At 51.1% G+C, this 19,589-nt stretch overlaps 5 protein-coding genes across 7 annotated transcripts; 2 read left to right on the top strand and 3 right to left on the bottom strand.

Moving 5' to 3' along the window:
- Nucleotides 1–18: 18 nt before the first annotated feature.
- Nucleotides 19–2,571, bottom strand: PV06_07666 (uncharacterized protein). The gene is made up of 3 exons (XM_016408930.1): nt 1,848–2,571; nt 1,406–1,788; nt 19–1,352 (listed from the first exon to the last, which is right to left on the bottom strand). Exons 1-3 carry the CDS (start codon nt 1,898–1,900, stop codon nt 568–570), a joined length of 1,221 nt encoding a protein of 406 aa, XP_016260684.1. The 5' UTR covers nt 1,901–2,571; the 3' UTR covers nt 19–567.
- A 1,000-nt stretch (nt 2,572–3,571) lies between these two features.
- On the bottom strand, nt 3,572–7,931 carry PV06_07665 (uncharacterized protein). Its single transcript, XM_016408929.1, has one exon. It carries the CDS (start codon nt 7,688–7,690, stop codon nt 3,770–3,772), a length of 3,921 nt encoding a protein of 1,306 aa, XP_016260683.1. The 5' UTR covers nt 7,691–7,931; the 3' UTR covers nt 3,572–3,769.
- A 208-nt stretch (nt 7,932–8,139) lies between these two features.
- On the top strand, nt 8,140–10,689 carry PV06_07664 (uncharacterized protein). Its single transcript, XM_016408928.1, has one exon. The coding sequence runs from the start codon at nt 8,427–8,429 to the stop codon at nt 9,867–9,869; it is 1,443 nt and encodes a 480-aa protein (XP_016260682.1). The 5' UTR covers nt 8,140–8,426; the 3' UTR covers nt 9,870–10,689.
- Nucleotides 10,623–12,713, bottom strand: PV06_07663. 3 transcript variants are annotated; one of them, XM_016408925.1, is made up of 4 exons: nt 12,576–12,713; nt 12,405–12,456; nt 12,302–12,350; nt 10,623–12,246 (listed from the first exon to the last, which is right to left on the bottom strand). In XM_016408925.1, exons 1-4 carry the CDS (start codon nt 12,583–12,585, stop codon nt 10,897–10,899), a joined length of 1,461 nt encoding a protein of 486 aa, XP_016260679.1. In that variant the 5' UTR covers nt 12,586–12,713; the 3' UTR covers nt 10,623–10,896. The 3 variants fall into 3 exon arrangements, with proteins under 3 accessions (XP_016260679.1, XP_016260680.1, XP_016260681.1); XM_016408926.1 differs by having other exon boundaries at nt 12,405–12,713; XM_016408927.1 differs by having other exon boundaries at nt 12,302–12,713.
- A 1,676-nt stretch (nt 12,714–14,389) lies between these two features.
- PV06_07662 (uncharacterized protein) lies at nt 14,390–17,205 on the top strand. The gene has a single exon (XM_016408924.1). The coding sequence runs from the start codon at nt 14,871–14,873 to the stop codon at nt 17,037–17,039; it is 2,169 nt and encodes a 722-aa protein (XP_016260678.1). The 5' UTR covers nt 14,390–14,870; the 3' UTR covers nt 17,040–17,205.
- The last annotated feature ends 2,384 nt before the right edge of the window (nt 17,206–19,589 follow it).

The raw sequence follows: 19,589 nt of genomic DNA, 5'->3' as shown, positions 1-19,589 counted from the left end.
TTAAGAATGCAATAATGTGTTTTTGGATGTTCAAACTACCTGAGGTATATACGGAGTGTGTTGTGTACTCGTCATCTTATTTATTCTTGTTGTCATAAACTTCATTAATCTTTCTTTGGGGGGCGATCCCTCAAAATAGCCTTTGAAAGGCTTCAATCAATAATGTTGATCCCCCCCGCGTATGCATATATGCGACTGATCGTCAAGGATCATCCTTGAGCAAGCAAATCTGATCTCGGGGCAATGTGTCCTCGTGCTCAGATGCGTACCTAGTTCGAACAGCCATGCGCGCAACCACACGTCAACAGCATTGTCGGTCTTTCTACTGTCCACAGAAAAATTCGTGATCAGGAAAGGATGTCATTCCCCCCCTGTATCCAAATGCCCGGAAGCGGAGGGTGTCGAATTGAATTGATGCTGAATGAGCCTTGTAATACTTTCGTAAGTGTATTAGATGCAACGAATGTCCCTTTTAATGCATGCCCTTAAAATGGTATCTTCCTCAATCGCAGAGGGAAGCTCCAAACAAAGAAACGGAAATGATGTTTTGCTTCATGCTCGCTCTTCTTACGAGCCCTGAGGCCATACACCAGCATCAATTAGCTTAAACAGATCCCACTCTGCGGCGCCCTCGGTCTTGAAGTTCCAGAAAATCCAGCCTTGAACCATGGATTCGAAGGCGCTCATTTGTGCGTTGATATAATTGGTCGTGGCCTGCTTGTAGTCGTCGCTCCATTGATCGATGGAGTTCTTGTCCGCGCACGATCCGACATAGGAACTGCCGTCGCCGTTGCCCTTGTTGTAGGAACCATCGTATCTGGCACCGACTCCATAGCCGTTGACGTATTGCGCGCAATCGGTCATGGCCGCCGTCCATTCACCCACGATGACGAACTTGTCTTGCCCGGTTCCCCAAGTATTTGCTGAATTCCATACTTCGCTGACGTGGTCTTCGGGCGAAAGTGCCACTCCCTCATTGGTGAAGCACTGGTACTCGTGGTGGTCAATCATGGCGCCAGACGTGCCTTTACCAGTCAAAAAGCCATTCCAGTCCGAGGGGTTATCAAAGCCATCATGGATCACGACTGGTGCCTGTCCATTCTGCCTGACGGTGCCGAATCCGGCTTGATAATATCCTTGAGTGGCCGACTTTCCGCCGGACAAGCCAGCCATGTACGGCTCGTTCAGAAGTTCAATACCAACCACCACATCGGAGTAGTCTGATGTAGCGTACTTCTCCGATATCTGTCCAATGACATTGAGGGTGGCCTGCACACTATCGCCTTGCGTCCAACCCGGTGTCGAGGTAAGCTGGCCAGAGTTGTCGTAACCATTCTGCGAGCGTGGTGCACCTGGATTCAGTCATCAGCGCTGCCCCTTCCATAAAGATACTGATGGAACCTACCGTGCAAGTCGATCCATACCTTCAAGCCTGTTTGGCGGGCCCAACCAATGGCCGCCTCGAGGTAGTCTGCGGCACCTTGTATATATGGATCCTGCTCGTATTTCTGGAATGCCCAGTACCCAATCGGTATCCGTACCATATTGAAGCCATTGTCCGCAATCTTCTGAAAATCACCCAAGGAGACCCAGCTGTCCCAGTGGCTGCGAAGAATCGATTCGGCATCGCCTGAATTTTGGCAGAGTGTATACTCGTCCACCACGCTTCCGCCGAAAGGTTGGAACATAGACGGAGTAATCCACGGTTCAAGGACCAGCCATCCTCCTATATTGACACCACGTACTGGGTTCGAGCCATATGCGAACTGGCGTTTGTCTATGGGAGATCTGAAATTGTATCAGCCAGATCCATGGATAGACAGTGCTTGAAGGAAGATGTCACTTACGCTACTACACCAACAACTGCCAGCGCACCAAAGAAGATGTTTTGTGCCCACATGGTGCTGATAGTTGGTAGTAAGGAATGGTGGAAGGCAACACGCACAACAGGAAGACCTTGAGGCCTTCACTTGTAGGAGCAAACGGCCGAGGTAGTGTTTGTCCCCAGTGATCCTTCCCGACAATACTCGTATACCGCCTGACGCTGTGTAAGGTAATGACGATGGTGAATGTACGAGTGATTGGCTTGGACACTGCCGACTTGACCAGAAAAGAAGGTCCGCTCCGAACAGTAGTCACCTGGTATAGAAGAAAACTCGAGAGACGTGAGGAGTAGGACAGCTTCGATCAAGAGGCTCCAATCAAACGGTGTAGATCCTTTTGAGTAGCATACGAACAGAACAATTTGGGGGTGTATATACTTGAGATCAGCAGAGGAAGAGTGACGGCGTAAACTAGACAGGGCATGGATGCACATTTCTTTCACGTAACCAGCATGCACTCACCTCAAGGTACTCAAAACCTGGCGAGCTAGATGTTTGTGGATACCCGACCTTCCTGGTGCTCATGTTACGAGTCCGAGATCTGAGTGGTTATCGTGGTTGGCACAATACAAAAGTGCTCTCTAGCAAGCGGGTGGCGGAGAGAAGCGGGTCCGGGGCTGTAAACAAGCACTATTGGAAGCTCAATTGACATTTGAGCATGCTAAAAGGACCGAGCGGTTGCTCAAGGGCCATGAAGTGAAGTGGGTGACGAAAAGAAGGGCAAGTTATGAGAGGCAGGTAGCGAGGTATCGGCGCTGCCAACTAGACCCTCTTTGTGTTTCTCTCCGCGAGATGCATGCAGCACAGTTGGTGAGACAGAGAGTCCTGAGAGGATCCCCACGTCGATCAAGAAATTGCAAGAGAACCGTGCCGAGGTTTGAAGGGTCAGTTGACAGCGCCAGCCTGCGCACGAACAGCTATTACAAGTACCGATGAAACGGTGAAGAGGAGAAAGCAAGACAGCGCATGGAGGATGGCGAGGTAAGAGAGAGAGAGAGAGAGATTGGACGGAGGATGATCCGCAAAGAACGTCGAAGTTGAAGAAGCATTCACCAGGATTGGCACTGTCTGTTGATGCAGATCCAGGGGCCCAATCGACCATGATTCGCCATGATCCACGTCGGCTGACCAGGGACGCATGAATGTAATTCTCCAACGTCACAGTACAGGGAGACATCAGTCACACGGTCGATTTGGCGATGAATGTTTGATAGAAGGTGCGTCCGGAGTACGGAGTAGTATAGGAAACGTTTATTAGACATGCAACGCCCGGATCATTGTTCGCTGGGAAATGAGAGACGTATTGAATGGTCGACGAGAGAACGACAACCAGGAAACAGGGCAGCAGTACCCAGTAATCGAGAGCGGTCCCTTGCTGGCAACCCTCTTGGGCCATTCCACCGATGGTCCCTTGCAGGCTGGGAACAAGATGGGGTGGTAACGCCTATCGCTGTCCACTTTCGTTCCTTTCTAAGCTCTTCTAGGCAACGGTGAAGGTTCTCCACAGAATCCATACCGGTTCCATCCATCTTCTCCCAACCTCTTCCGCGGGTGGCTGACTTTCAATCGAACAATGGACCGAGGACCGAGATTCCTCGAATTGCACATGCTCTTTTGATTTTTCCCGTCTCGAAAGATCATATGAAGATTGTGGACTGCACTCGCAAGATTATGGATCAAGCTCAGGTGTTTTGGAGGCGTTGAGCTTTGATCCGTGGATGACTCAGAATACAAGCACAGCCGCGTCAACCATGTCGCCTTTGTTTCAGGCAAAATACATAAAGAGAATAAATAGTTCCGTCGTAAGCTTGCGGGCTCCCTTGGCCAGCGGTTCCCTGGCAGGGACCATGACAGCGCCCACGAATCATATCTTAGCACGTGTGCAGCTACAAAACCTCTGTGATCAATTGTCTCTCAATAATGGAGTTCTCGGCCTGGTCTCTAGAGACTCGGTAATAGTAATTGGCAAAGTCGGCGCAATCCATCTTGCGGAGAAAGTCTTCGTCATGGGTAATCACGATGAGCTGGAAGTTGGATTGTTGCTGTCGTTCCCTGATTATGTCACGAAGCGACTCTGCCAGGCTTTCGATGTTCTCGCGGTCGAGATTGGTCGTTGGTTCATCCAGAGCGATGAGTCCGCAATTCGCACTGAAGCATTCTGCGAGGGCCAGTCGGATGATGATGCTGGCGAGAACCTTTTGTCCAGCACTGCATCGGCCTCGCATGTCCATTTCAACATCGCGCTTGACCATGACAACACGATAATTGTATGACCGATTGGCACGTCCAGATTCGTTGTCGGCACGGATCAAAAGCGTATCGACGTCGCTTCCTTTGTATGTCTTGCGCCACAGCTCGTCGATGATGGCGTTGATTTGCTCCATCTTGAGGCTATGATACTTCATGATTGCTTTGTCCAACGCGCCACCATAACGACCTAGATCTTCCACCGCAGCTTTGGTCGCCTCGACTTTAATATGAGCTTCCTTGTAGCGATTAGCCGCATCTACAAGATTGAGATTATAGTCATCCATGAGTTCGCTGAGCTGGGCATCTTTTGAAGTCATCTCTCCGTACTTGCGCGCTTGTTCTGCACTAAGTTTGTTGTACTCGTTTTGGTACTTTTTAGCTTCTTGCTGGAAATTGTCGCGATCCTCTTCGCTGTTCTGGCTGGCAAGCTCTTCAATCTCCTCTTCCAACTGGCTCAACATTTTGGTCTCTTGACGATATCGCAAAGTATCCGAATATCGTCTTCTGGTCGCTTCGCTGTCTCGGATTTGGTCATTGATCTTGTTGATTTCCCGCGTCAGCTTTCCTTGTTCAGTCTGAGCGTTGTCTAGCTCTCTTTCCAGATGACTTAGCTCTCTGTTGACATGGGCAACTTGGTTCGGTCCGTTGCGATCTATGTAGGCCTGAACTTGGTCGTTCAATAGGTCTAACCCGTTGACGCTCTCACTAAGCTTAGATTGTTCGTTGGCCATTTCACGTTCTTTGGTGGCCGTTCTCTGTTCGATATCTTCAGACTTGGCTTTTGCTGTTGCAATGTCAGGATCAAGTGCTTCAATGTCTCGATCAAGCTTATTGAGATCATCGCGTAATTTCCGATTCTGCTCGCGGAATTCTTCGACACGGGCAGCGAGCGATGCTTTCTTGTCGAGTTGATGACCGATTGTGTTCAACTCTCCTTTCAGATCTCTGAGTTCAAGCTCCTGGGATGATAGTGCTGCTCGAGACTGTTCTTGATCTGTTCTGAGGCGTTCCATCACATTCTGTATACTACGAATCTTCTCGGTCGTAGAGTTTAGTTCCTCTCGGATGTCCTCCAACGTTCGACCAGTCGTCTGTTGGGATTGTTTGGTCGAAAGCTCCTCGACTTGAGCACCAAGAGTTCCAATTTCGCCATGGTATTTCGAAATTGATGCGACGGTCCGACCAATAGATTCAACATCTTGTTTTACTTGCAGGGCCTGCTCTGCGATCTTGTCGTGTTCTTCGAGCTCGGACTCAATTCTCTCACGCTGCTCCTTCAAATCTGATAAGTCTTGTTCAGCGGCTGGGATATCGGCGTTTGCAAGTTTCTTCCAGGTTTCAACAGCCAGCCCGAGATCGAGGAGGCGCTTGTACTCGGCCTCGGCCTCTTTAGGGTTGGTGCGCTCAAAGTCTTCAAGTGTTTTGGCAACTAGTTCCTGCATCCGCTTCTTCGTTCTTACCAACGCTGGATCATCAGGGCTCTTGAAACCTCGTGAACAAGTTCGACACGCAGGCTTCGGTGCTTCGAGAGATTGTAGCACCTTTTTGTAATAGTCATGGAGACCGGCAAAGCCGCCACTTTCGTCGCGAGCAAAGTCCGCGTCGGCCTCTGCCTGTTGCAATGCTTCGTCATACGCCTCTGGTCCGGCTGCCACCACCGCACGAATTTGCTTGTCACAGTCTTTTGCCTCCGACCTCTTTCTGTTGAGCTCGTCACGCAATGTCTTCTGTCGGAACGATGCCTGCTCCAGACGCCTTCCAACAGAGTCTCGCTCCCGTTCAGCCGAGGAAAGCTTTGCGCTGACCGTGCCCAACGCCTCTTGGTAAACTGCCTCAACAGTAGCAGGTGTCCATTCTTGGTCCGCCATGACCTTGTTGATGCGGTCGCTATGCGCACTCAAAAGTGTCTCTAGGCTCCGCTGTCGATCCTTCAGTTCTTGTTTCAAGTGCGACAACCGAGCAAGTTCTCCTGCCCTCTGGGTGGTTTGGACAATCTCGTCACCAAGTTTAGAGTTTGATCTTTCCAGGGACTGAAGCTGGCTGTTGGCATCTTGCAGTTTGTTGTCCCAGTCGGCAGTCTCAGCGGCTTCTCTCGCATGTATCAGCTTGTTCTTGAGATCTTCGATACGCGATTCCACAACTGCTCTACTGCCTTCATCAACATTGATCTGATTGACTTTGCGTTGGAATTCCCCAGCATCTCGATCATTTGAGTCTATCTGTTTGCGAATGCCGACTTTGTTGTCCTGAAGTGCGGCTTTGCGCTCTGTCAGCTTGTTGACTAGGGTTTGTGCTTCTCGTCGCTCTGAAGCATGCTCAAGCTTGGCACGGTCGAGAGCAACTTTCTGATCCTGTAGGATCTTCTTCACCTTGAGCAAAAATTCTTCAACACGGGAGTCATCAGTCAGATCATCATAACGACGAATCTGGTGCTTGGTAGCGACAGCCTGCACCATCTCTCTTCGTCGAACAAGGTGTCGCTCGTGTTCTTCCTTTTCTTGCTCATATTTCCCTTTGAGCTTGACCTGCTCTTCGCGTTGTTTCCCGAGACGTTTGAGTTCATCTTGCCGCTCAATGTATCGCTCCTGTTTGGTACGGATTTCATCTTTCAATTCCTGTTGTTTGTCTTCAAATTGCTCAAGCGTCTTTTGTAGCCAATCGTCCGACTCGTCGATCTCCTCGAGGTGTTCCTTGAGTCCATCGATAGTGCTTTTCCTCCCTCGCGCCTCTATACGCTTCCCTTCTAACAGACCCAGCACCTTTGCGTAGTCCTCGCCTTTCCTCCAAGCCTCATCTGCCATAGCCCTGGCTTGTGCACTCCGTTTTTGCAGATCCTGGATTTCGACCCTTAGATCCTCGACTATCGCAGCAATTTTGTGCCCGTTAGCAGACACTTTTCTCGCACGATCTTTGTCCAGTTTAGCATGATCTTCGAGGATTTTGTATTTGCCTAATTCTTCATGCTGCTTTTTACGAATCTGCTTGATATTGTCAATGGCTTTGGTATATTTTTGAGCCTCAAATATCTCGTCGAATTTCTTCTTCAGGGTCGAAGGGTCGCTGAGAGGCCACAAGCTTTCGTCCTGATGGCAAAAAATGACATTGTCAATGATGGCCGTGCCCACACCCAGATAGCGAGGCAGGATAGAATCCATTTCGGCAACGCGCGAGGATAGGACAGTCTTTACTCCTTTCTTGGAGATGTTGAGAGAGACTTCAAGGCTTTTCAAAGATCGAGCGGTCTTTTTTACTGACAGTTCCAGACGGCGAGAGATGACGTACGAGGTGCCCTTAGCATCTTTGAAAGCCACTCTCACCATCGCTTTGACATTTTTCTCGTTGCCCAATTTGGGATCATTGATAAAAGCACCACCAATTTTTGTATTTGGAGGCTGCATACCGGTGAAGGCAAATTTGAGGGCCTCGATTATGGTAGTCTTGCCAGAGCCATTTTGGCCAACAATGAGGGTTAATGGTGTTTCAAATTTGACTGTCTCCGGATCCGATGGGCCGAATGAGCGTATGCCCGATAGCTGCATAGACTGAAGACGAGACATATTGGCAACGGCGTTGAGAAGTCAGAGGGCTGAAAGCAGTCCAGAGTTCTGAGCCTGTCGAAGTGAACGGCTGGCATACAACTCTGAGGTACAGTTTAAGGAGCCTTGAGCGAGAAGGTCCTGCCCTTTTCACGCCCAGAATCACACCGTACCGATCAGTGAGAATGATCCGTCACATAAAGAACGAACTCGGGGAATGGAAGAGACGTGTCGTCATAGTGTCTTCAGTGAAGCAAGGTAGTCGTGGTGTTTGTCGATATTTCATTTGGCTTCATCAATGGAACTAACCTCGAGGCGCGACTCACGCGCCACCTGCCTTATCGAGATTGATGCCTAGGTCCCCGTGATGCGGTATCACGTGGTATGGGAAATCCCATTAGTGCCTTGGCAAAGCGAGTGTCGAAGGTTTGAGGTGAATCTCGATTCTCGATCGCATCGCCACGACTTGGGTCAGACCACATCCCCTCCCCTCGCCCATTTCTCGCTGTCTGCTCGTATCCAGAGTCTCCCTGGGGCCATCTCGCTTACTTTCTCCGGTACAGGCTGAGATTGTCCAACACACGCAACGCCATAGATCTCGATTCAAGCATAGCGCACCACTAAGTTGCATCCTGACCAGGCTTGAGTGGAAGAAGAATCCTCTCTCCGACTGGGTCCCAACGTCGCTTGACCTATCCTGAATTCTCTACACCGATATCAACGTCCACTGCAGACCCACCAAATACACGCACGCAATATGGCGTTCCAGACTAACGTGGACTCGTTCAATCTCCAGGCCGATATGTCAGATCCCTCCCTGCTCGCCCACACAGATATGAGTGTATATCCCGATGCTCTGTCTCTAGACCTGACTCCCATGCCATCCACCCCTTTCGATATGATGGGATCCCTACCGCCGGCATTGCTGAAGGAGAACTCCAATCAGACCGATTCTCCCAGTACGGTCGCGACCAACGGCGTAGGGGCTGGACCTCTACCCCCGGATTTCGGTCGGCTGGCCCAAGGCTCTAGCAGCAATTTGACCGAGTTCACGAAGCGACGCAATTGGTCTCAACGGGTCCTCGAGGAGCTTAAGGATCTGCTGTACATCCTTACCCCTGACGGTCGGATGCTTTATGTATCCCCCTCGGCGAAAGCTCTCACGGGATACGACCCCGAAGATCTCTTGGGTAAGTCGATGCCTGAGTTCGTCCATCCCGACGACCAGGGACTGTTTATTCGCGAGTTCAACGAAAGCATCGCGACTGGGAACGCGTTGCGGTTCTACCACCGCTTTCGTACGGCAGAGGACAAGTACAAGATTTTCGAGTGTCACGGCCATCCGCACCTGACCCAGGACACGTCGGGACTCGAGTTGTCCGGCACACCTGTTGGGTCGGCCGGGATCTGTAGAGGGTTCTTCATGATGGCACGGCCTTATCCCAGTAGAAACTCGGAACTTCTCGATTCTTTTCTGGAGCACAAAATCGAAAACATCCGGCTACAGGCGCGGATAGCTGCCCTCAGAAAGGAAGAGGCAGAAGAGACCGATGGCCAAGGCGAGCAGTATCACAAGCCAGCCGGAGCTTCAAGCTCCAACAGGACGCGCTCCAACTCGGCAGAGATAAGCCCGGCGTCGCCATCGGTACATTCAAACACCGATTATTCTGGCATGCCACCGCCCGCAAAGCCTACTGTGTCCAACATTGCTCTCACGCGGGAAGCCTTGGACGAGGCCAACGCGTTTGCGAGACCGGACAGTATAAGAGACAAGATGGCACGTTACGAAGGTTCTTCGCACGTCGACTCGATCGAGATGTTCACCGGTCTGCGGTACCGCGAGGGCGAGCGGTCACATGGTATATCAACCGGCGGCACATCTCCGGCCTTGATTCGCGGCGATGCCGGTATCCACATCCCCGTCGACAAAGCCGAGTCGCGGTACTCGTACTCGGACAAGAAGCACAAGAAAGTCAAAAGCGCGGATGAATACGTCTGCACGGACTGCGGCACGCTCGACAGTCCGGAATGGAGAAAGGGACCCAACGGGCCCAAGACGCTGTGCAATGCTTGCGGGCTGCGGTGGGCGAAGAAGGAAAAGAAAAAGTCTGGTCCCATTGGTCCTGATGGTGCGAATTCCGAATCAAACACGGGTCCTCTGAATGGTGTCGACATTAAAGATTCACAATCAAATGACTAGAGACTTTCTTTGATCGGGTCACTTTTGAAAGTGTGCCGTTGGACAACACCGAGTCAGTCTCGGACGACGACACTTGAAGAACATGAAGATGATCACGATCATGGATATGATGATGTCAAAAGTGCGTGTGCCATACACCCCGTTGTCCCGCGCCCTCGCTCTCTCCAGCTCTCTCCAACAGTCGTCACGGACTGAACTCTCGCGGGCTCGCCATCCGAAGCTCGGCGGTATTGTTGAGACCTGTGTCTACCTATATATCATTCCCCTTCATGAAGAAGAACAAGAACCACCACAGGCGCCTAGGCGACAGTTTCTGCCCTGCCTTTTCTGATGGTCTGCATATTCTCCATCGGTATCGACTCGCCACATCGACATTGTTATCATGACCTCTCTTACATCGAGGCGTCTATATCATCCATGGGATTATTTTTTTTATCTTTCTTTTCATGGCTTTTGCATGGACGATGTTCCGACATCCACGGCGTCATTTGCTACACGGCATCATTGCATATTTCGGGCTTTCAACAGGGAGTACACCGGCCGTGCTCTCCGTCACATATGGACATGAACGTGACCGCTTGAGAGATACTAGGAAGGAGGATAAGGGACGGCGCAGCATGATATTGTCACGAACCAGAGAGGGTCATGTCTGGGGAAGAAATGGAAATGACCATGCAATTGTTTCTGATGACGCTAGAGTGAGTCCTACTAGAGATCGACGCATACGAAACATGATTATAGGTATGAATAGAGATTGGCACTTCGAAGCATAGCTCCTTGCCTATTCAAGGTAGTAGTAGTAATACATGTCTACGGAGAATCTCGCTGTGTTCATGAATAGTACAATGGTATCCGTATAGTATACAAGTTTCTTGCAGAAGGAGTATTGGGATGTGTACCCAACGGTGGTGTTCGTAAGGCTGACTCTTCGTTTTCTTTCTTTTCCTCTCTCGCACTGGCTGAAAGTTTCATCTCGCTCAAACAAAAAATTCCTGGCAGCACCCCTCGGATGGGATGGATTAATTTTTCAAGTCACAGTCGAACTGTCTGCCGCATCAGGTCCGACATTTTCGCCAGAGACATCAGCTTTGGATGCGTCGTCCTCTGTCTTCCCGTCGGCGTCCACGAGCACGATGTCTTCATCCCGCTCCTCGGTCGGTTTCTGTCCATCTCCTCTGGCGGCGCCTTCGGCATCGACCTGCATTGCGTCCATATCTTGTTCTGTACCTCCTTCGCGGCCACCGGCGGCTTCCGTCTCCTTGAGTACGATCTCAAAGTCGTCGGCTTCACCGCCAGTCTTGTGATGTGACTGTGCAAGGTTGTCTTGCCCTGGCAGCACCGTCTGCGCATCGTTCGGATCCGCCGGGCCTCCCTCTTCTTGCGGAGGACTTCCAATTCTGATTTCGACGTCGTGCCCATCGATGCGGCCCATGTCTACCGATCCGACGACATCTGGACCACGCGCATGAGGCACCAAATCACCCTCTTCGTCCATGTACAACCCTTCCTCGGCGCCGGCCATTGTTCTACTGCCCGGGCCGTTGTTGTTCGAGTTTGGATTCACGGGGACGACCCCCGCCTCTTGCTCCATGCGCATCAATTCGCCTTGCGTGACCGCCCCGTCTGGTCTTCCAGGCACCAAGGGATCTCCTCCGTGCACATGGCTGTCAGTCACTGATAATGGATCGTCTAGACTATCTGCCCCGGCACTCTGATCCGAGTCTAGATGCCCTGATTCTTCACTCGAACCCTCTCGACCTCCTAGACCATTTCTCAGCCACGGTATGGGGGTGAGCAAGGCACCGCCCAGACTCTCGTCGCTACCCAGTGAATTGCTGTCGTAACCATTGCGATTGTCGTTATTTGTCCATAGAATCCCTCCACCGCCGTCTCCGTTCACTCCATTGATGATGGGCGGTGTGTCCGAGAGTGGGAAAATATCTGCAGAGCTGCTGACGCTCACTATTCGATCGACCGCGCGTAGCCATGCTGGCAGCGTCCGGTAGTGTCCGGTAGGACGGAGTACCAGCTCCGCCAACCGCTGAATAGTATGTGGTGGTTTTTCTGCAAACGCTGTGCGGAGGGTATGTTGGACGCTATTCAAGATCTGGAGAAGAAGGGAGGGAAGTTCATGTATCGTATCGACGGAGGGTTCTTGCGACGGAGGTAGGGAATCTGGGACGTGGCTCGTGGATGTGGCCGAGGAATTAGGGAAGGGAGGTACAGGAGGCAAGTTTCGCACGGGGGTCGAAGGTGTTTGCACGGCGGGGTTCGAGTCTCGAGTGGAAGTTCCGTGGATCTGAGATGGTGAGTTGGGCATAAGTTGGCGATTCATACTGGGGTAGGGTCGTGGCGTGGGAAACTCGGTATAGACAATCTGATACAGTATCAATATCTGCCAACTCTTTCTTTCTTTCTCTCTTTCATCGTACCTGATTGAGACGCTGGAGGAGTGGTTCGAGGAGGGATGGCCATTTTTCACTGGTAGGGTGTCAATCTATTGCCAACAAACGCACGACGCGACGATGCACATACTACTCCATCTCCCCATTGTTGGCAACATCTTCCAGGGTCTTTTCGTCAAGGTCTGGCATGTTGGTCAGTATCTCATCCGGCACGTGGGAAGAATTGAGGGAGACTGCGCTGTCGATCGCAGGGATTTCAATTTTTGATTTGGCGGAGCACAAGCGTCATTGCGTAACTCACCAGAAGACATATTGCACCGGCCAAAACAAGACAATGCCTAGCCTTACTCGTATCAAAGATATCAAGGCGACGGTCCAGAGTATACGGCAAGGCTTTCAATGCAAGGCACAACGAACCGGTCAATAGTGATGCGATGCGTGTGTCTTGTGCATCGGAGACAGTTGAGGCCACTAGTACTAGGCCGAAAAAAGGCGAACCATGACGGTGAATAGGCGCCGTTAAGCGTCCGCCGTGATTTGCCCCGGCGTCGGGTATTCTAGGCATATTGTGATGTTCCAGGCTTATCTAAGGCGACGAAAAAGAAAACGTCGGCCATCCAAACTAGGTCGGTCATCAGCAAAACACCTACCGTTGGTATTGTTCAATTCTCTCCAAGCTGATTGAATGCAAAGAGAAGAGGCCAGGGGAAGAAGTCGAGGATCATTTCTAGGCCGCTAACTACCTACCTACCTACAGATACTCCGTGCTCGCCGTAACCTTGTCACAAGGTACGGAATCAAAGCAACACGAAACACTTTTCCATCTTGGATCCGGTACAAGCATCCGACCCCTGTTGCATACCGTACATATTCAACAGGACGAGGGCGATGCGATGATGCATGAGCCAGCCAGGATGGCCCTTGCTTCGTCGCCTTACCAGGCTTTTTGTATCCTCTATCCTGTCAAGGCCGTCAACTCGTTCAACGAAGTGGACTAGATGCAAATCGTTGGGACAGTATCCGTATGAAGCTCACTGATCGTACGAGCAGATATCTACTCTACAATACTCCCTACTTGCTACTACTACTACTACCGTGATGAGTACGGTATTCTTCCGTTGGTAGATATTTTTGGATGACTACCACCGAGTCATTGCCCCAAAACAGCCCGTCAGCGTCAAGGTCACATTCTTGGTTACGATATGCATCATGCCAGCCGCACTGGAACCTAAGGTTGTACCCGAGTTATCGCGTCCCGAAGCCTGCAAAGTGCAAAACGGAGTCGATCTATAATATAAAATTCGGGGCCTGACACGTTGGCAGTAGGTAGTGATACACTGACAGATGATGGATCTGACATGATGATTTGAGCCTCGCCGGATTGTTCTTTTTTTGCTGAAGATCGAAGCAGTTGGCCGGAATCGATGAGTACAGGCACAATCACTGCGTATGTGGCGATGCTTCTTTGTTGACGCCCGAGCCCTTTGATTTCCCCCCTCCTCTGGCACCGGTATCCATGTTGAATTTTGCTGGTGCTTGTCTAGTTCTCGTTACAAAGCATGAATCGCGTCAGTCTCAGGTCCAGCTTCACTGCCAAAACATGTTCCGAACTTTGGCCACTAGGCTAAGCGAGACGCCTCGGGGTGTTTCGGTGCCTGCGGTCCATTTTCTTGGGGACAAGTAGAGACACACTTTGGGTGGTGCATGGTACTACTGCCTGTCTGTACTGTACACACCGCATGTAGTTGAACCTTTCTCTCTATCCTTCCGTCCACTTTTCGGCCACGAGTTCTTGGATGCCTTTTAGACCCAAAGTATGCTCCGTAGTCAACCTTCCAGGCGAATGGCTGGCCGGGGCGTCGGACGCGTTTATTGCGTTTCCTGTGCTGACAACCAGGCTATGGTGGCCAGAAGGTGACCCTAGTTCCCCCGGAAAGGCGGCAGGCTATGCCTGACAAGGCGTAGATAGCACCGTTCCCGTCCTCGACCCTGCTTTTCTTCACCACCCTGATTAGAATGCTCCTCTTTTGGCTGCCTCTTATCCCGTATTATTCAACCCAAATCGAGTCCTCCCACACCTGTCTGCCCGCTCACCAAACCACCAAGGGCCACTGAGGCGCGGCCGAGAACCACCCAGGGCCACCAGACAGCCAATACTCCTCGTCCCTTTCCCGTCCCACTCCCTCTGCTGCCAGCGTCCGACCGCGTGCTTCCAAAATGATCGCTTGGTCGTGAGGATTCCACAACGGCCGTCCTCCAATCGTCAGCCACAGACCAAGTCCCTCGCTTCTTGCATCCTCGTTCCCTCGACCTCGTCCGCTACTGCATCTCCCGTATGCATTCACTCTCACTTCTTTTCAGCTGGCTGGACAGAACATAGATATCAAGCATTGCGTCTGTGTGTGCCTGAACCGTCCAGACTTGTCATGCCGCCGTTTGTCAGCTGCTGTCACTGCTATGCAGCGAACGGACTGACAGTCCTTTGTTTCCTTTGACTTGTTATCCTCCGTCACCTCCGACGTTACGAATGACTTGACCACACCTTTGAACCACCGATCTTTCTTACGAATCATCCTGTACCGAGACTCGAAACACCATGGGGGTCTTGAACATTCCTTCCAAAGGCCTTACCCTTCGGCATGCCTCCGAGCATGACACCTCAGAGAAACGGGCCAGGGAACCGCCACAGGTGTTCCGTCTGGACCTGGTCGAAAACGTAACCAAGGAACTCGTTCGGTCCCTCAACAACAAAGAACAAGTCAAACTGAGATGTGGTAGAAGACCACTCATACAAGTTGGGAAGAAGGCAATACCTCTTGAAAGCACCCTCGACTCTTTCCCCTCTGAGGTCTTCAAAAGATCTACACATGATGCCGAGTTGTTATACTTTTCTGGGAAGTCGAGCCACAGACTGGAAGTACAGAAAGCAGAAGAAGCCACTGCCAAAAGTGACGAGGCGTTGGCTACATTGGAGAGCACCCTGAAGTCGATCCAGGAGCAAAGAGCGTCCAATGAAACGAGTATAATAGGTGGTAAACAACATGCTGGGAGAAAGGATGTCAAAAGCTCTCCGTTCTTGGGGCAAAGCTCTACGGCTCTCAGAAAAGATCTTCTGGGAGGGCTGTCATCATCGCGCCCATCCAGCCCTTTTCTCTCAGCCAGCTACTCTCCAAGATTGGGACCAACATCTATCGCTTTGTCTCCCGGTGTCTCTGCAAAAGACAGGGTCCGACTCGACGCCATTCGCATCCCACTGGTTCATCTTCTGGCTGCCCGATCCATGTCTCTCAAGGAGATGTGCAAGCAGCTACGGGCTAGCAAAGAGGACTGCGAACGACTGATAGAGAAAGTCGCTAGAGATTCCAAACAAGGTGACGGTCTGAAAGAGCTGAAGGAGAAATCCTATCGCGAGTTGGACGTTTGGAAATTCCCTTACCGGACCTCTGATGAAAGACAGGCAGCCATCGATCATGCCATCCAAGCATACGATCGTATGCGGGTAGAAAAGAAGGATACCTTGTGGCAGTTGTTGTTGCCTCAGGAGGAACGGGGCAAAGGCAAAATCCTATCAAGGCTCAATTTTGATAAGCCCGTTGCACCAAAATCGACAGGAGATGACGGCAACGAGAGCAAGAACGAGGCCTCTGACAAGGAACCTTCGAAATCAAAGACGAAGAAGGACGATACTGCGGCTACTCTAAGGAAAGCTAAAGACAAGACCCATAGCACGAAGACCGCTCTTAAGGGAGACGGTGCCGTCTCGAGTCGTGGGAAAAATACCCCCCAGCCTCCAAGCAAGGCTTCCAAACCCGAGGGCAAGTTCAAATCTTCAGAACGGATTGAGGACTCCGACGAGGACGCCGACGCATCAGAGGTCACTGCCTCCCAATCTAATAACACTAAGTCTTCAGCTGTCGGTAAAAAACCCGAGCAGGATAAGGCGAGATCACAGAAGCCGTCACAAAATGTTGCGTCACCGCGAAAAGTGATGCACAAGTCATCTACGTCCAGTTCATCATCAAGTGGGAATGAAAAGGGGCGACCAGCAGCAACGAGCACCACAAAACCCTTGAAACCTCAACCAAAGTCGGAAGGAACGACGTCCCGTATTTCGCCCAGACCTAGACACGATAGTTCACCGTCGAAACCGTCACCGCTTGGATCTTCGCCTCCTACCACCTCCACTGATGCTGACAATTCCAGCTCGAGCAAAGCTTCGAACCAGTCCTCGGCGCCATCATCCCCGCCTTCAAGCGTTGATCTACCAAAGCCAAAGCAGGGTACCAAGTACTCTCCCGTTGTTGCCGATAAAAGCCAACCTGTTTCTCGAGGGAGAAGCCCAGACAGAAGTCCTGCCAAGCGAAAAGCCTCGCCTTCGGAAGAGGAAAGACCCTCGAAACGCAAGCAGTCGGAAGCTAGTCGTTCAGCGATGCCCACAAACGGTACTGCCGAGCAACTAAAGCGACCAACCCCTGTCCGGAGAGATACTGAACGATCTTCTTCGCCGGAAAAACGTGGTCCCAACCGACAAGACATCATTGAGGATGCCAAGCGCTTTCAAAAGTACTATAAGAAGTACAAGGATCAGTACGAGCGGATAGCACAAATGGAGGAGAACGAGCGTGATGATAAAGACATGGCTGATCTGTGGAAGATGCATAAACGCCTGAAGGAGATGAAGGCCGACATCTGGAAGAACTGGGGCAAGGTTGATACGGACACAAAAGTTGATAATGTTATGAGGGAAATGGTGGCTGTTCAATGAACGGATTTGCCATTCCTCTTTCTGCATGTTTATGGAAGCAATGATGAGGTCTCAGAATTTCTGATACTCCAGTGAGTTGAATGACCCTCTTAACGAGATCATCGAGAGTTACAAAATCTAAAAAATGATTCATCAATTCTGCAGTGACTGTGCTTAGAATAACCTGACCTGTACTTTACTTTACATTGCAGTGAATGATGATTCCTTCCAGTTTACTTCACTTGTCCTCAAGTCACTCTCGACTTCGTCTACCGACCTCAACACCTTTTCAGATTTCATCTCCCCTCCATCCTTTTCACACAAACCCATATCTCTTCCTTGCAAATCTTACATCAATACGACCTTCCGATTGTCGCGTTCGCGTTCACGATGGGTAGGCCAAGATTTCGAGGTCGCAGCCAGCGCGCTGCTACTGGACCGCCGCAGGAGACTCGGTCTCCGTGGAGGCCTGTAGTTGATTTGACGGGCGATGCTTTACCTTTCAATGCTTCAGCTCCAAATCGGATGGCACTTCCGCTGGGGCCCGCGTCCGGCTACAGGACAAACAGCACAAGCATCGAGGTCCCTCTAGATCCGAAGCAGAGCCCTGCCTACCTTTTCCAACAGATGGCGCTGATCAGGAACCGTGCAAGAAACCAGCCGTCATTCTCCAGCATCGTACGACCCCGACCGGATATAGACAGCGGTACGAGTTCCGAGCTCGGTCCTGAAGACAAAGAGAACACTCCTACTCCGACGAATTCACGCCGGCCAAAGGGCAAGCCCGAGAAAAGTTCTCGAGTGGCATCGAAAGCGTCCGTCGCGCCGGATGGACATCAAGAGAAGCAGAAGACAAGCAGCTCAAAGAAAGGACATCGCGAGGCAAGCAGTGAATTCCAAGAGAGGCATACCAACAGAGGAAGGGACAAGACCGGGTCTGAAGAGGACGGTGACGGCGAGAACATCTCTGACCCGGCGGTCGGGGAGGAGTCATCCGCAAGACCGCGGAAGAGGGCGAAGTCGAAGTCGAAGCCGAAATCCAAGAAGACGAAGGACAAGGGTGACGCAGGAATTCAGCAGGGCGAAGAAGAAGGCGAGAACGGTCAGAACAACGTCGAAGCAGAGAATGCAACGTTCGGAACAAAGACCGGTATGTATGAATATATTGTCTCTTGGTCATCTCCTTTTGGGGTTGATGTGACGTGTGGCTAATATTAGCGATGGTTGTTGTTGTCATCGTCTTTCAGGAACAAAAGCGAGGAAGCGCAAAAGAGGTTATGAGTCCACCACCGAAGCACAAAATTCGAGTTCGGCAGAACCCAAGGCGCTCAAACAACTCCGCGAGATCCTTCCCAGCAAACGAGTGTCTCGTGTCGAGCATCAGCTAAGACAAGAGATGGCGGGGGGAGCTGGTCCGCCGACCGAAATGACCGTGGTCGTCACCGCCGCCCGAGACACCATCATAGACCTGGCCAGACAGCAAGTCGTCCAGACTGAGCGCTCGTACCAAGCCATCCAGGCCGAACTACTGAGGATGTTGAAAGAGCAGAACAAGAAACTTGCAAGGTGGGAACGAAGGGCAAAGACCACCATTGGATTGCTTGGGTCTTCAAATGAACCTGATTCGGATTCTGACGCTGTCTTTGTTGTTGGTTCTTCTTCTTCGTCTGATGAGAATGGTTGCGAGGCAGCTAGGGAGGAAGCCGAAGACGAAGCCGAACCAGAAGTGGAAGCAGACTCAGAAGAGGATGAAGCGCCCAAACGAAAGAAGAAGAAAAAGAACAAGAAGAAGGACGAGAAGAATGACAAGAAGCGCAAACATCGTTCAGTCAGTCCTGTCTCGATCCGTCGACGACGACGAGCTGCTACCGAGGACCCCAATCCGAGGTCGTCGTGTCAGAGCGGAGTTCAGTGAGATTGTCAACAACCAACCGTCGTCCTAAGTGATCCAGGCGTCTGGCACCCCGACAGGAATGCTGATGCGAGGCAATACGAAACAACGCAAAGCGTTTAGCAAGAACTTGCAAGCATTGAAAGTGAGGTTGTCAACCAGCTGAAATTTGGCGAGAGCAGACCGAGGCATATGTTCGGCGCAAGAGCGAGAGGGTGTGGATGTTGGAAAAGATTTGTCTTTTCAAACAATACAACCACAACCAGCAAGCATACAGGGATGAATAACCTACCTTTCGAAGAGTGATCAAATGATCAAAAGAGAGATCAAGTCGCGACATACTGTACCTAGGTAGCCAAGATCCATGAAGAGATTGAGATCAGTATGGAGGTCATAGCGTTGGCCTCACTGGGTAGATCAGTAGCTAGCAGTATGGATAGAAGAATAAAAACTAAACTGCTTGGTAATTGCTCGAACCTCGGATCTAATAAAAATGACCATGAAACAAATGCGACATCAACCCCGTCGATACAGACATGATGATACTTTCTCTCTCCATCTCTCTCGAGTCTGGTACTCCAAAAGCCGTGTCATTGGCCTTGTCGACGGCAAAATGCACGAAAAGGTATCCTCCCGGGGCGCAGTACATGTACGAGTACCTAGGCTAGTGTGTGTGTGTG

This window comes from Exophiala oligosperma (assembly GCF_000835515.1).
Source record: "Exophiala oligosperma strain CBS 72588 unplaced genomic scaffold supercont1.7, whole genome shotgun sequence".
Lineage (NCBI taxonomy): Eukaryota > Fungi > Ascomycota > Eurotiomycetes > Chaetothyriales > Herpotrichiellaceae > Exophiala > Exophiala oligosperma.
Note: the sequence above shows the minus strand (reverse complement) of the source record. Positions and strands in the feature narration are given on the sequence as shown.